This window comes from Rhinolophus ferrumequinum, chromosome 25 (genome assembly GCF_004115265.2).
Source record: "Rhinolophus ferrumequinum isolate MPI-CBG mRhiFer1 chromosome 25, mRhiFer1_v1.p, whole genome shotgun sequence".
In the NCBI taxonomy this organism is placed as follows: Eukaryota; Metazoa; Chordata; class Mammalia; order Chiroptera; family Rhinolophidae; genus Rhinolophus; species Rhinolophus ferrumequinum.
Window position 1 is genome coordinate 16,419,954 of NC_046308.1, and position 16,403 is coordinate 16,436,356.

The 16,403-nt window shown below is 50.4% G+C and overlaps 1 protein-coding gene across 5 annotated transcripts in view; it reads right to left on the reverse strand.

The window, feature by feature from the left end:
• Positions 1-16,403, reverse strand: part of HPS4 (HPS4 biogenesis of lysosomal organelles complex 3 subunit 2) — a 25,894-nt gene continuing 9,491 nt past the window's right edge. For 2 of the 5 annotated variants that reach the window (XM_033097907.1, XM_033097908.1), the window contains exons 7-14: positions 15,466-15,560; positions 13,763-13,835; positions 11,834-11,870; positions 10,953-11,049; positions 9,436-10,333; positions 4,337-4,469; positions 3,723-3,831; positions 1-1,267 (exon numbers count right to left, since the gene is read on the reverse strand). In XM_033097907.1, the coding sequence (XP_032953798.1) occupies positions 1,096-1,267; positions 3,723-3,831; positions 4,337-4,469; positions 9,436-10,333; positions 10,953-11,049; positions 11,834-11,870; positions 13,763-13,835; positions 15,466-15,560 (1,614 nt within the window). In that variant the 3' untranslated portion in view covers positions 1-1,095. Of the gene's footprint in view, positions 1,268-2,997; positions 3,009-3,722; positions 3,832-4,336; positions 4,470-9,435; positions 10,334-10,952; positions 11,050-11,833; positions 11,871-13,762; positions 13,836-15,465; positions 15,561-16,403 lie in introns of all 5 variants that reach the window. The other 3 variants (XM_033097911.1, XM_033097910.1, XM_033097909.1) reach the window with 3 other exon arrangements.

The window sequence follows — 16,403 nt, forward strand, 5'->3', positions numbered from 1 at the left end:
TAGCATTTTTGGCTATTTTATTTTAGCCCTTGGAAACTTGTTTTGAGAAAAAGACACCACGTCATAAACATTAGACATTTGTTCACTGATGTGGAATTATTAACACAGCGGTTTTCAAATGGAATCTTAGTACTTGTGGTCAACGTTCAGTTTCGATTTCGGTAAATATTTTTATCCTGTGAATTGCACCATGTTATCGTAACACGTCTGACTATACAGTAATAGAACTAATATACTTACACCGGCCCAGAAACACACAGCACCGCTGACAAGCACGGTTCTGCCTTTGCCCCAGAACACTTGGGAAACTCCCACTGAGGGACACTCACACTCAGGAGGAACCAGATGCACAGCTCAGTTCTAACCAGAGGCGCACAGCCTGGCCTGCCATCGCCCAATTCCCTGCTCTCGGCACCCCAGGGCTTTTGGTTATCACCAAATCCCAAACTCCCTCCCACGTTATGAATATTTGCCCCCACTGTGGTATTGCAAAGAACAGGCTCCTAGTTTTGAATCCAGTTCCGGAAGAATCCCCACAAGGCGGTTCCAGCCTCCCTGACTGTTCCCTGCATTGAGTATCCCTCCCAAGACGACCGCTCTGAAGACAACCTGAGAAGTGGCCGTTCCGCTCTGCTTGCTAACAAGCCCATCTCCGCGTACCTGCCCCTGGAGACAGGGAAGGACAAACACGAGACTAGCGACAACTAGGCTGCAGACAGAATGGCAACCTGAATCTCTGGTACAGTTCAGGCTAGGACGCGACGGCAGCAAGATGCCAGGTGCCTCCGGAAACTAACTGGCCCTGTACCCCTTTGGCAGAGGGGGACAAATCCCCCGTCCTGGCTCCACACTGCCTGTGTAATAAGGGTCTTTCTCATACGCTCCAGGTCTGTGGGCCTGAAGACCTGACCCCCTCACACCCTAATCTGCAAAAGCGGTAACAGCACTCAAACACCATCACGTTTCTGGAAAAGGCAATGTTCCTAGGAAAATAAGAGAGGGGCTTTTTTCTGTTTAAAAAGGCAGAGCTTTCCTTGCTGGTACTCCATTTGACAGTCACCTCCTGGGGGGATGAGCTTCCCACTGTGGCCTAGTTCAAAGTAAGTTCACCCCGTGCTTCAGCAGCTTCTGCTTGGCTTTGCCTGGGAGGCTGAAGGCACCGTCCTGGGGACTTGGGAAGCCGGAGCTCCGCGTGGCCGATGCCAACTGCTGGAAATAGGTTTCCTGCACAGGGTTGCAACAGGCATACACAGCTGTGGAGGCGTTTCTGTGGGAGGAAGAGAGGAGACACCAGTCCAATGCTGCCTGCACACCTCTCAGGCCACACAGAGACCTGCAGAGGCACTCCCACGAGCGTGGCCCTGCACACCAGATGCCGTGGGCGCAGCTGTCACGGCTCGGGGCTCTACTCATTCACCTGAATTTCAGGTCCAGTGCTAATAAGTCACTGGATCCTAGGACCGTCCATGGCGGCCACAGCCACATGGCCTGAAGTCATAGTAACTGAGTAAGGAACTGATGGGTGCATGTCTGGTAACAGCAGCTGTGCAAAACGCTTTCCACACAGCCTGGCTTACTCACATGGCCTTATGCAGTTGTGGTGTTATCCCATTTGACAGATAAGGCCCCTGAGGCTCAGGTGGGTGGTGCTGTCAGGCCTCCATGACAAGCACTGACAGTGTCTGAGGAAGGGCTTAGGCCTCTGCACACATGGGGGCGGTTAGATGAGTGAGGGGAGTGAGGGGACAGAAGAGGGAGGGGTGAGGGTTCGCTTCAAAGGAGGACCCATCTGGGAGGAACCGGCTATGGGGCCAGGCAACCAGCTGGCTCCTCGATCCTGCCTGTCTCGGACTATTTCCTCTTTGGACCCCCGTTTCCCCAAATCCAGTATTAAGAGGGTAGCATCAGGAACCACCAAGGCGCCCCTCACTCAGATCTCGCCTTTCACATAGGAGGGAGAACTCCATCCTCCTCCAGCTTCTCCTTCCGGGGCTTCAAAGGGCCGGAACAGCCCACCTGGTATAAGCATTTTGTGCCACTCACTGGCCCAGCAGGATAAGTCACGGATGAGTCATTACAGCCACGGAGAGGGGGCACTGCGGTCTGATGGGTGCGAACTAATCCCAGCCCTGCTGTGTGCCCCTGGCTAACTTACTCAACCTTCCTGAGCCCCAGCTGTCTCATCCATAAAATGGATCTGACAATAGCACATCCCTTCAGTGATTTTTTAAATCAGTAGGAATAGATAGAAATACACATAAATTGCAACGCATACAGTGAGTGGTTAAGAAATGGTAGCTTTTGTTTCTATTACTATTAGAACAAGCTACACATCCCAACGCTGAAACCCTCTCAGCTCCAAGGAAGGTGAAATACTGCGGAGTCACCATGGGGTTGATGGATCAGATGCTGACATTTTACTTATTTCCATCACTCACAAAATACACACACACACACACACACTCACACACACCAACAAACCAGTTCCCAAACTAGTGACTGTAGATACAAACCACATCTAGGATGCTGGCCTGGAGCACTTCTGACTTAAAGCCAGAGAAGACACCTTTATTGTGGAAATATGTATTGAAATATGTATTGAAATATTGACTGAAGATGGCACTGGGCAGCAGAAACGCCAGCACGCCGGTGTGGCAGGTGGCAGGCAGCAGAATTGTCACCAGGATGGCTCAGGCCTCCGGGCACGTCTGTGTGAGTCCAGAGCCCACAGCCCGCCCTCTGGACCACATTGCCCCCTGAAACCGGAAAGGTGTGTGGAAAGAACATGCACTTTATATATAGAGTCAGAGACCGGGGTTCAACTCCTGGCTCTGCCACTTAATAAGCATGTGACTGGGGCAAGTCACTTAGCTTCTTTGTGCTTCAATTTCCTCATCTGTAAAATGAGGATAAATAGTGCACTTGCCCAAATTGTTCCAAGAACTAAATTGAGTAACATACACATAGCACACACTCCCCTCTGACCCTCTGACTTGCCTTATTTTCTGCTACCGGTTTCATTGAGAAGCATGTAGAAAGAAAAAGCAGAATTTGGTTGATTAAATACTATAAAGCGGAATAATAATTAATAGATCTGTATCTACTGGCACAGAGATATTCAAGATCTGCAACAGAGTGAAAAAAGGAACTTGTAAAACAGTGTATCAGTACGATCCTGTTTTCTAGAAGAAACGCTATTAAAAATCATTAAAATAAAAATGCTCATAATCTGTATTTTATATAGGAGAAATGAAAACTAAAAACAATCGAACCTGGAGTAATATACACCAAACTATGAACTGTGGGTATCTTTCAGGTATGGATGGGGAAAGGGAGGAAACGTTTCGCTTTATAGATTTGGGAGAAGGCTGAATGTTTTTATAATGAGTGTGTATGACTTGTCACTTCAGCAGCATCTGTGACAAGGAGAGAGGCCTTCCTTCCCCAGTAATGAATGAAAGCGCTCAGAGTGTGAGGACCTGAGGTTTCCTCACTGTCGTAGCCCAGTGTCTCCAGCAGGTCTGAGCCCCATGATGGGACCCAGAAAATACACTACCCAGGGAAGCAGGAGAGCAGGTAATGGCAGCCAAGGGACGAATAAGAGCAGGCCTTAAAGGGAGTAACGAGAATGCCCTTCGTTTAGTTATGAGTAAGTCTCTTCCCCAGATCCCTGAGAAGGTAGCTCCTGGTCCAGGACGGTGAAGTGACAGGGGAAATCTCACCTGGCGGTCATCTCGTACAGCGAGGGCAGCTGGGCAAAGTCAGCATGCATCACGCTGACGGCCTGCAGGAAGCGGTGGTCCTGGGATGTGGCCACCTGAGGCATGTTTGCTTCCAGAAAAGGACACACAAGTTACGAGTAGCAGACTCCTTCCCCCCACGTCCCCAGGCCAATACTGTCAAGTGTGACTGAACATGGCTCACGGCCATGAGTGTGGGTGCCAACGGGGGAGAGGCCCAGGCCTGCCCAGGGTGCTGGGTCCCGACAGCTGCCGCCACGCAGCACAGGACACGCTGCCCAAGAATGAGCATCGTGCACGAGGATCAAAGTTCTAAGGCAGACCTTATCACAGATATTTGAACATGTGTGTGCTTCCCTCAAAATGTTGGAGAAACAGCCAAAAAAAAAAAAAAGACAAATGAGCAAGGAAGCGTTTGCCAAGCAAATTCTAAATGCAGTGGGAGCAGGCAGGGCTCCCAATGAGAAAGCAGCACACGAACTGCACAGCAAGCAGCTCTGGGGAGAACACCAACCCCACTGTGCGCTGGGCCCCAGTTCTAGCCCCCACCACCCCCCGCCTCTAGGAGGTGCCCCAGCACAGTGCCAGCTGCTTACCTGTCAGCACGTTCTGGATACGGTCATAATGCATGAAGTTGTATGTTCTGCTGGCGGCGGCGGGCTCATCCTTGGGCAGCGTCTCCTTCAGGTGGACCTCCAGCCCATTCAGGGACGCCAGGCTACTGTGGTACTGCAAAGGGGCCGGAGAGGGTCACGGCTGCAGAAGTGACCTCAGCAGGCCACAGACTTAGCCAATCATCATCCAGAGATATCTGCGTCGCTACCGGATTTAGCAAAAAGGACTCTGACCAGTGGTTTTACCTGTTAGTAGAGAACTACTAACTTCTGCCCTTATGTTCTGAAGCTTTTTTAAATTGTAAAAAACTCAGAAAATAGTGGCAAGCAGAAAAATACATTTAAAAAGAAGGGAAGAAACCCAAGAGAAAAGGCCCATAATCTCACCATTCAGAAATAGCCACTGTTAGCCCCTTGGTTCATCTCCTTCTAGCCATGGTACATTTCCCACAGCCATGACCTTCCCACAGCCGTGACCTTCCCACAGTGTGACCTTCCCACAGCCGTGACCTTCCCACAGCCTGACCTTCCCACACCCGTGACCTTCCCACACCCGTGACCTTCCCACAGCCATGACCTTCCCATACCCGTGACCTTCCCACAGTCGTGACTTTCCCACACCCGTGACCTTCCCACACCGTGACCTTCCCACACCCGTGCCTCTCCCACACCTGTGACCTTCCCACAGCCGTGACCTTCCCACAGCCGTGACTTTCCCACCCAGGCTGCACGTTTTCACAGCACAGCCAGCCAGGCCCACCCTCTAGTGCTTTTCCACTGGGCCTGGGCTGAGGAGTCCTCCACAGTGCATCCAGGATGGTACCAGCCATGCACCACGCTTGGAAGGACTGAGCCGTGTCGGTCAAATGGTTTTCTGTGCTCTGTGGTTCAGGGGAGGAACCCACCTGAGAAAACTATCCAGGAGGTGAGACCCAAGCACCTGTGTTTTAAAAACCCTCCTAGGGAAGATTCATATGCAGGCATAGCTGAGAACACTGGACTATACCATTTTGTACGGTGCTGTTTTCATAAAATAAAAATGGGATCAAACCATAAATACTGATACTAGTTTTGTAACCTAATGAAACAACATGAGCAACTTTCTTCATCCTTAAACTATTCTCCTACAGCGTCATCCTCTACGGGCTGTGGTACTCTTTAGCTCCACTTTGGGCTTGGCCAAGGAAGGAAGTCACATCCTGACAGACTCAGTCTGCAGTGGGGCCTCCTGCGGCTTCCCTGGGGCTGCTTTAGCCATAAGAAGGCCACTGTCCCCTGGCAGCAGATGGCTCCCAGGTGAAGGACATCCTGCCTCAGCCTCTTCCTAGCCAGGGGACCAGAGACAAGTTCCTGAATTTTCTGCACCTCTTGCTTTTTTTTTTCATCTGCAAAAAAGGGGACTGTTGAGGGGAATCAGTGAAGTAGCACATATAAAAATCCTCTGTAAACTCTAAGTGCTACCCGCAGGGAAGGCATTTCTGTAGTCAAGCAAATGAAAATTACCATTATGACAGAAGTGACAGCTCTTTAATGAGCACATGACTGGTCTGTAGATTGACTATATTTTCAACAGCTTTGTAAACAAAAAGAAGTGCACATAAAAAGTACAAAGAGGCAAACAGAATGCTTCCACGGTGAAGGTTATAAAATGTGAGTGTTATTTTTGGTAGTGTACTGCCCTTAATAAGTTAGGTTTTCTATCTGAATGTCTTAGAAATGATATTAAAAGGCAACAGGCTTGACACACGAGGTTTCATTTTAGGCACTCATCTTTTATCCCCAATGCCTAGCAGAGTACCAATCTCCTGGTAGATATCTACTAAATGAACAGATAAACGAGCATGTACCCCATGGCAAGCACATTCCGCTTCTGAGCTACCTGGTGGAAACTGAGGGGCACAGGGACGTACGCTCAGGAAGACGTGCACAGATCTGCCCAGATCACGGGGGCCGCCTACCCAGCACAGGGTTTAACAGATGTGTGTGTGCGCACGCCATGAAGTCAAACCACAGCCTCGTTGCAAGCTCTGGACCTGGGGAACCTCGTAATACACGTCTTTCCTATCCTGAGCTGGGGCCCAGAGGAAGGGAGGACAGGAACAGAGAGTGAGACACGCTGAAACCCGAGTTTGCCCTGTGGGCACTGGGCTGCTTCTGAAATTTCTGCCTAACTCGTATTCAAGGTAAAGTCATTTAACCATAAACACACAGTCACAAGATATCATTATCAAATGACAGGCACCATATTTTACTGGCAACCAAGTGCTTTCATATATACGAGGCGTCGGCAAACTACGGCCCACGGGCCAAATCCAGCCTGTTGCCTGTTTTTGTGTAGCCTGAGAGCTAAGAATGGTTTCTGAATTTTTATATGGTTTAGGAAAAAAATTAAGATTAATACTGTGGCATGTGAAAATTATATTAAGTTCCAATTTCAGTGTCTCTTGGTAATGTATTACTGGAACACAGCCACGCCACTTATTTACGTATCATCCACGGTTTTGTACTACAACGGCAGAGATGAATAGTTGTGCAGGGTGGAAAAGACCTGCTGTGTGTTCCGTCGTGTTCAAAGTTGGCCAACCCCTGATAATATATTACTACACGCCAATTCTCACCGCAGCCCTAGGAGACACGCAGCTGGGGCTAATTCCTGGCTCTTCCGGCTTCCAGTCCATAGCAAAGCAAGTGGCTGGAATGTCACAGTGTGCCGTGAGGTGCAGAAGAAACGAAGCAGTCACGCATTCACTCAGAAGTGCCAGTTTCATGGGGAGGGTGCATTTTCATATTTTAGGACAACACTCTTGCACTCACCTCAAGCCTCGTCTACTGTACAGACAGCTCAACGCCCTATCGTAGCCATGAATAACTGATGTGATCGCTGTACCTGAAGGTCAGTGAGATTATCTTGGGTTTTGAGCAGGAAGCTGTCAATGGCTCTCTGCTGCCCCCTGGTGTCAGCCTATTCTGTTCCCTCTGAACTAATCCGTCTCTTCCGGGGCTCCCCGCTCGTCTGACCCTCCCACCAGCCTCCCAGCCCTCCACCCTGGGCAAACAGAAGGAGGTGGCAGTTGATTCACTGAAAGACAAGATGGCAAAATAATGCCAGGGTGCCTTGGCAGTGTGTAGCATAACCTAGGAGCCCTTTCAAGTGGGGTGTGTTCACTGTCACTTCTGAGCTGTAGTTTACCGTTCTGCACGGGACCAGCTTTTCTAGACAGCAGCGGAGGGCCTGAAGGGAAACCAGGCCTGGGATAAAAAGGGCAATAAACGATCTCTCCCAAAATTATAAAGCAGACGGCCTTCAGGTCTGGTCAGCCAACGTCCCTCTCAAACCAGCAAGCTGATCCAAGTTAGTTCGGCCCAACTCTCTTTAGTTTTCTAGAAAGAAAGCAAGGTTTTCTTCTTCCTTTAAGCTACATTGCCTTTCTTAGGACCTACCCCACACCAAAGTCTACTCTACATGAAAGCCCATGGAGGCCATTCTCCTAACAACATGGACGGCTGTGACAAATCATGTGACAGGTCATATCAAGAGCCACGGAAGGCAGGGCATTTCCCCTTTCTTTCACCTTCCCATCTATCATTCCAAGGTCAGATCAGTGGCGGACAGAGAGGCTGGGGCAGGAGGATGAGAAACAAGCAAGAATTCTGCACCCACCATTTGCATTAGGACTTGATCTCAACGAGGCCCCGTTTTCTTGCTGGTAAAATGACAGTTACAATGTCCACCCCCAGAACTGTCCTAAGGCCTGGCTAAAATAACACATGTGAAGTAGTTAGCATATAGTGAATGTACAGAACATATCTGAATTCACCTCCTTCTCCAAGTGCAGCCTGAACTATTTTTCCTTTTTCTTTTTAGGGGGTGGAGGTAAAAGAGAGATAGCGTAGCCACGTGACTGCATCCAAACGGTGGGCATTCAAAATAACGTGTCTACAGCTCAGCACTAAGCAGAAGGGACCGTGAAAAGCAAGGTGTGGCAGGGAGATAAGATGTGTAAAACTGCAATCCTGGGTCCCTGTGTTGTTCTGAGAAAGAGGTGGAGAAGTCACTCAGCCCTACGGTGAAGGAGGGTAGGGAAGCAAACAAGCCACCACTTGGTGACATGTGACACCAGCCTATGGAAAGGGGAGAGATAAGCAAGGCAGGTCGGGAGAGGAGCAGTCTCTTGCCTGAGGCGCTGAGGTAAGGATGCTGCCATCCGCCCCCCACGCCCCTCATGCTCCAAGGTGACCAGCTCATTTATGGAGGGTCACAAACCCTGCATGCTAATGAGACCAGCTTAGAATAATATAGATTTAATAACAAAAACAAGGCAAGCTCCAGGACACCATTCACCCTGCAGCAATTTCAGCTTGCTATTCTTACTGCTACCACTTTCCTGCCAACGACATCAAGGATGTTACTATAGCAACTGCATCTCCAGGGTAGGCCCCAGAGAAGGTACCACTGGCAGTGGGAAAGGAGCTGGAATGGGTTAAGAGGAGCCTTCTGGAACCGGTTAGGATTTCATGTGTCCCAGTCCCTCTAGGAAGGAGCTTCAGACCACCATGGTACAGTGGAGGGGCTACAGAGGGAAACAGGGGGCTTCCGGACCACTCCCAGGCCTGGCTGTGACATGTGCGGAGTGTAGACTCCAGCCAACATGGTTCCTCGAGCTGCCCAAGCTCAGAAGGGAGGCCAGCCGTGGTGGCGATGGCACAGCCACCCTGTGTGCGGTCACTGCCTGCGTGATCGCACTGCATTGGAAGGGCAGCGCTTGTCAGCACCCCACACTGCGGAGGAACCACAGGCTCAGGGAGCAAAGGTCTGTATACGCGAGCACAGCAGAACCGGGGCGCCCACTTGGTCTTGCCCTGCCCAGGGTCTGCACTTCGAGAAATCGAAAGAGGGAAAGCCCAAGCTCTTCACTCACCCTGCAAACCCTGGGAGGCAGGTACTACCACCATCCCCGCCGTATAAACAAGGACTTTTGCACAAGGTCACACGGCAAGGCAGACCCCGTGTCCCCTGGGGTGCCCCTTCCCTGCCCGTCCACGTTCGTTCCCGAGGATCGGGCAGAGCTGGGCAAACTCACCACCTCCTCGATGGCTGCGCTGTCTCCCAGCAGCGGCTCCTCGGCCAGGAGGGACAGAACCAGCCCTTTGACACTGTGAGTGTAGAGGTTCATGTGCACGAGTCCTCCCCGGGCTGCGGGGGTCCGCCGGGAGCCAGTGCTGTCCGCAGAGGGGGTGTCGCCGCCTGGAGAGTCGGCAGAGTTTGACTGGCACTCCAGGCCAGAGGCAGGGCGGTCCTCATGAACCCCGTCCACACAGGGCTCCGCGCCTGGTCCCTCAATGGGAAGCTTAGCTCCTCTCTGTCCCAAATCTAGGCGAGGCAATGACAGCGGCCTGCTCCTCCTACTGGGGGCCTCGCGGCTGTCCCCAGGAAGGTCTTCGTGCTGCTCTAGGGCTCCGTTCTGGGTAAGCTTGTCCAGACCAGAGGGAGAGACACCTCTGATGGCAGCGCCCACAGGCAGGGCCTCTGGCGGCTGGGGTTCCGCGTTGCGAGAGTCGCTGACAGACTCCTTGAGACAAGGAGCACCGCCATCTGGGACACACACACTCGGGAAGGTGAAATTACTGGAGGATCTCCCCGTTTCCTGAGCTCCTGGAATGTGGATTTCAGATAAGTCCACTTCCACTTCCCCCCAGCACAAGCCAGGTTCCTTCCCCAGGGAGCAGCCGAGCCCAGGGCGCGCGTCCCTGGCAGTGCTGTGCAGTTTTGCAGGCTGGATGCTCCCCAGATCACAACCCGAGAAGTATCCATTCTCGCCGCTGCCATTTGGCCGAGCTGCATCCGGGAACCTGGACTCGGGGCTGGCTGCCCACATCCAGGCCATGGATTCCTCAGGCCCGGTGGCGTCTTCTTTCAGGGCACCCTTTGGAAGGTGCTGGGCCGAGCGCTCCTGGAGTCTGGCTGGAGATGCAGGAGAGCTGGAGAACAAGATAAGAGGGGCATGCCAAGTGAACACAGGGCCAGCGCCCTTCCCGGCGGGGAGACGAAAGCACCACTTCCTTAAAAAGCAAGGCCACTGCTGCCAAGTGGGTATCTGAGGCCACAGAGACTAAGAGGCCACCATGGTCAAACCACGGGAGTGAAAATAAGGTGATGCCTGGCTCTCAGGGCTTCACATGGTGATACTGGGATCACCTACTGAGAATGGCAGGGCCCACTGGATAAAAGTCACCCACATGTGGAGGTCTATTGCGAGTCAGGCCCTCTACTGGGTGCTACACATACACTATTTCCAACCTTCACAATGAGCCCGTGAAGCAGGTATTACCAGGCCCATTTTACAGATGAAAAAGTTGAGGCTCAGAGGAGGAGGTCAACCAGCTAATAAGCAGCAGATCTGGGATTTGAAACCCACACTCATGTCACTACACCAGCTGCCTTTTATCCGTATGCTGAAGCTCCAGAAGCCCCTCCCAGGGCAGAGCACAGAGAAGATGGCGTTAAGGAAGGATGAGATGCACCGGGGCTTGTCTGGATAAAGCCACGTGAAGGAGTCCCAAAAGTATGGTTTAAGATGCACGCCCTGTGCTTCCTTACCTAGTCATCCACTCTCCTGGGAACTCATGGAGACTGATGGCTTCCTCTTCTGTCACGAAAACAGGCATGATGTGGACATTCGGGGGAAGTGCTACCCCTAGAATCACAAAGCAACATGGAGAGGGCCAGAGAAGACAGCGGGTCAGCAACTGTTCTTGGGGGGATGCAGGCAACCCACAGGCCAGCTCAGGGAGCAGAGCTGTGGGGCACTCCTCAGCCCAGAACAAAAGCACAAAACTGCAGCCACGATGTCTGCGATTAGCAAGGAAGAGCCCATGTGGGCACCTTCACTCCCAGCTGTGGAAAAGGGCGCCCATTGGTAGAAGAAAAGTTAGTGGCACTTAAAAATAAGAAAAGGCATAAGCTGGAAAAAAGCAGTTCTAACTGACAAAAGAGATGTGCCCCAACTTATGCTTCAAAACCAAACCCAAGCCCTCTTGGGGATGCCCTTACATCCTGCAAAAGGTCTTCCTGGCAGTGGCCATTGATCTTATCCTTTCCTAATCAGGAGTCCCTGGAACTTGTGTGAGCAGTCTCATTACAGTGAGGTAGGGAGGATCTGAAAACGGGGGGTTAAAAGGTGTGCCTCCACAATGCAATACACAGGATGTATTACAGAAGTGTGCACTTGAAACCTACATAATGTTATTCACCAATGTCACCCCAATACATTTAATTAAAAGAAGAAAGGTGTGCCTACAATCACGAGCTTTATAATTAGAAATCTGTTGGGTAACTTTGCACTTGACGTTTTATTTATCTATTTGCCCAATCTCACGAGATGACATGACCAGATGGGATGACTCGGCCTTTCACAGGGCTTGGACAGGCAGCATGAAAAACTGCATTCTCAAGACGCAACGATGCACCTCACTACTTACCACATTCCTGCAGGACATCCCCTCCTGTAGGTATTCTCTGAAAATAAACACACACAGAAGTTGGCGCTGGGTGCCACATTCTCCTGACCTACCCATCAGGACTGCGCTGTGCCATCTGCTGCTCATAAAACTCAGCCAGGCCCAGAAGGCTTGTCCTCACCACATGCCAATAGCAAAGCAGATGGAAGAGAGGCACCCCCCAAAACTGCCTGCTCACCACCACCATGGCGGGGGCGGGAGAGAACCTGGCCCCACTCGGGCTACAGGGCAGCAGCCTTTTCCAACTCACATCAGGCTTTTACATCCTGATTTCTCAGTTTCTCCCCTCTGCGAATGAGAGTGAGGATTCTTGTTCTCTTTTATATCTTCGGAGAACTCGGCTTCTAGAATAGCCCTGGCGTAGAACTCACACAAATTCCATTGTGAAAAAAAGGTGAAGGTCCTATGACCCTTGTGATAAAGGATTTGATCTATACAAAATGCTACGCCACATCTCTTGTTTATTTTGATTCACGATCAAGGTGAGAAACCTGGCAATTTTCTCAAGTTTTCCAGCCTTTTCAATCTAAAGGTTCTAAAAGGACCCACCAAAGCAAAACAAAAAAACAAAAACTACTCTTCCTGCCAAAATGACTTTCACTGCTATGAAATGAAATGGCTTTCTCTTTACATAAGCTTACTCTAGACAAAAATTGTTTTAAAAAAAAATCACATATAATTCCCTTACCCACAAGCTACTACCATTACTATTGGGCACATTCTGCTTTAAGCCTATGCATTCTTTAATACTTTGAGACCACATTATATAAAATCCTATTTTTCTGCTTAAACAGTAACATGCAAGTCCTGTCATGAAAACATCTTTGGCCATTTTAAATTACATGGCTGACAAAAATTTTACGAAGTTTAAAGCGGTGTAGGTGAATTTATCATTTCCCTACTTTAAACCAGCAATAGGCAAATCTTCTCTGTAAAGGGCGAGATAATACATATTTTTGGTTTTGTGAGCCATATGGTCTCTGTCGCAACGACTCAACTTGCTGTTGTAACTTGAAGGCGTCCAATAAAACTTTATGTGTAGGCAACAGACCCACAGGCCATCATTTGCCAACTCCAACCACAGACATTTAAGTTATATCTGATTTCTCTCTTTCATAAACCCTGTTGAGACAGAGTTTTGAGTATAAATCTTTTCCAGCAGGTAGACGATTTCCTTCTGATCGAATCCTAGGAAGCTGAATTACTAGGAAACAAGGCAAGGGCATTCTTTATCCACTCATCAGACAGTTTACCAGAAACAACACATCCACCACCAGTGGGGAAGGAGCCAACGAGAGCCCCACCGTCGTTTTAAATGTCTGGTTTGATAAATGCAAAGATCTAGCGTTCTGATACATTTAAGCCTATAGCTTCATAAGCTACGAATAAATAAATAAAACAAAAGACAAAAGGACTGGAAGGAGGTATGCCAGACGCTAGCAGAGACTGTCTCTGTGTCATCCAATTGTGGGCAACTGTATTCTCAATAAGCAAGTATCGCTCTTTTTTCTTTTCATTATAAAAGCAATTAAATAAATATAAGATGGAAGGATTTTAAGAGTTTCTGATTTCCTAAGTCATCCTTTAGCGTCTGTCTCTAAAAAGCCAACGTTTCTTTGACATAAAGCGCGTCCTTGAGGGAAGTCCAATTCTCATAGTTCCACTTGGATTGAAGAAAAATCCAACTATCCAAGCCTACCAAGCGGAAAGAAACACTTTCAGCCTGGCTGATGACGTCACCATTGAGGAAAATCACTGACGGCTCTGGGGTTCTGACAAGAGTAAGGGGAACCACCACCCCCAGCCCCATCCATCCAGCACTGGGATCAGCCTCGCCGGCAGCCACCTGGTACAGAAGCATGCCCGACAGGGAGGTGGGGTTTACAATACCTGGTCCCGAGGTGTGGCGCGATGAAGCAGGACCTTGGCCGTGAGGGAGGGTGGGAGCTGGGTGCTGACAATCCTAGGAGGTCAGACACGAGAACAAGGACACCGTGAGAAGAAACACACTGCAGGACTTTGGATTGAAGATTCATAACTCCCCGTGTTGGCCAGGATCTTGGGGACACAGCTGGTGACAGCTTCAACTGGGAAAGCCCTCGTGGAGGGCGCGCTGGCAATTTCTATCAAAATTTTAAATGTCCATACCCTTGAACCCGACTTGTACTAAGAAGTATGCCTAAGAAGATTCATTACAGGGGAAAATGGAAAAATTGTTTTTAAAAAATAAAATGGGTAAGCAATTTCAATTTCCATCAAAAAGAGAGTAATTAAATTAATCATGACACAGTTATAAGACAGCACCAAAAAATGTGCAGCTACTATGCCCACTACGGACTGAGCCCACTACTCAGTCCACTACGGACTGAGAAAGAAACCTCTCCTCTACACGTTACGTTGAGGAATCACATGATCCCATTTACACAGACAGCAAAAGTAAACAGGATCAATATATAAGTACATGTGCACATGTGTGAAAACACGTAAGGAACAAAGGAAGGATGCACAGCAAGACTAGCTGTGGGGATGGGCTGAGAGTGAGGGGAGTGGAGGGGAACTTACAAATTGTGCTGTGTGTTTCTCTCTGGGTTCAGTTTCTTACAATGAGAATGTGTTCAGGCCTCAGGTGTACAATTTAAAAATAAATAAGGAAACAAAATATGAAAAGGAAAACAATTCCATCTTTGGTCGCCATGTCACCTGTGAGCTGGGAGGCACACGCTGATTCAGAACCATCCTAATGAAAACGGGAAAGGGATGAGGGGTCTAACGTGTTCAAGGCCATGGTGAACCAGGGATTGTGTTCCGTCCTGCCGCATCTCTTATTTCCCACAAGAGAAAACAGAGATCAAGCAACTTGCCCAAGGTCACAGAGCTGGGAAGGAGAGAAGCCAGGACTTGGGAACCCAGCCAGTCAGGCCCCCGACCACCTCGAGAGCCTCAAGAAAGCTCTGAGCACACAGCGCCGGCCCCGCCTGCCCCGGGCTGCGAGGGCGAACCCTCCACGAGAACAGCGGCCTTGGAAGATGCGTGGAGTGGCTCTTAGGCACTCAGGCTCATAGAGAGGTCCTCCAACTACATGAAAAGGTGTCGAGAGATCTCAGAGGCCAACCCAGAGACGGACCCAGCCAAGAGGCTGGCGGGAGCCTCAGGAGAAGCACTAAGGCCGCTCTGCAGAGCTGAGCAGCACATGCCCCAGGACCCCCCGCAGCAGGGGGAAGGCCGCAGCAGGCTGCCACAGCCCCTTACTTACCAAGCTGGCTGCCGGGGACCTTGGGGGCTTTGCAATAGCACTGTGTGGACTGACAACTATAAGGGCAAGCCCCATCCTGAGAATCACAAGGATCTCTTTAGAACTGCCTTTTCTATTCCTAACTCTTTTCTGGACAGAACAGTTTCCAATTTCCCAGCTTTGCTCCAAGACAGGCACGTACCCTAAATCAAATCTAAACTACCTCATATTTGCCAAACCAGCCCACTTGGCACTGGCCCGAGACGGAGCTCCTGCCCGTGATCTGGAGGTGGCCACGATCGGGATGGGGAGGTCTGCAGCAGGGGAATGGGGGTGCAGGAGGGGGGCTGGCATTACTCACAGTCCTTTATAGAGGATGCAGCCAGCGAGGACGTGAGGGGAGCGCTGGCAGGTCTGGAGGATGAGGGCCGCCTTCAGCAAGAGCAGGGGCTCCACCTGTGCGGGGCAAGAAGTGTGCCCACAAATTAACAAGCTTACAGTCAGCAAGGAAGGGAAGGGGGCTTTGTAGCACAGGTGGACAGGTCCCACCCATAGCCTGGAAAGAGCAGACTGTGTCACACAGTCAACTCTGGGTCCTCTCTATACCCAGCAGTGCTGATACCACCGAATGCCCAATTCTTGGAATAAGGAGGCCTCTCCAGAAGCTGGCAGGTCCAGTGAATAGGGGATACGGCCATTCACAGAGAACAGTGTAGACGGACTAGGAGGCCCTGACTATCAATGCTGAGTCAAGGAGGCAGCAGGAGAGAAGAGCTGTAGGTCTCAAATGCAGGTCATGGTGCCAGGGGAAACCGCCCCCACCCCCACCCCCACCCTCTACCTCCCTCTGAAGTACAAGCTCCACTGCGACACAGCTGGCGTGGTGTCTGCCAGCTCCCGTAACTCTATTCCATTACACACAGTGAAAACATCACGATCTTTCACTTGGGGAAATATGCCTCCGTTTCCCATTCCTTGTAAGGAGTCAGTTGGCTGAAGTCCCGAAAAATATCAGAAATGGATCTGAACCTGGTCAAGAATGGCCAGCAATAACCAAAAATGCCTTCCTATTTCCTACCTGGCAGCTAGAACCTGGGCACACCCGTTAGCTGTTAGAACTGAGCGTTAACAGAGCCAAGCTTTGCAGCTGCTGCCATGTGAAGAAGTTTCTTCTTTCATGGCCTCAGGACAGCGCCCAGTCCCAGGCGGCCATTCTGGAAGGTTCTGGGGCCGACTTCCAGAAACCCTCCAAACAGGAGCGGGGAAAACCCATCCCCATTTCTAGCAGAGTCGCGGTGT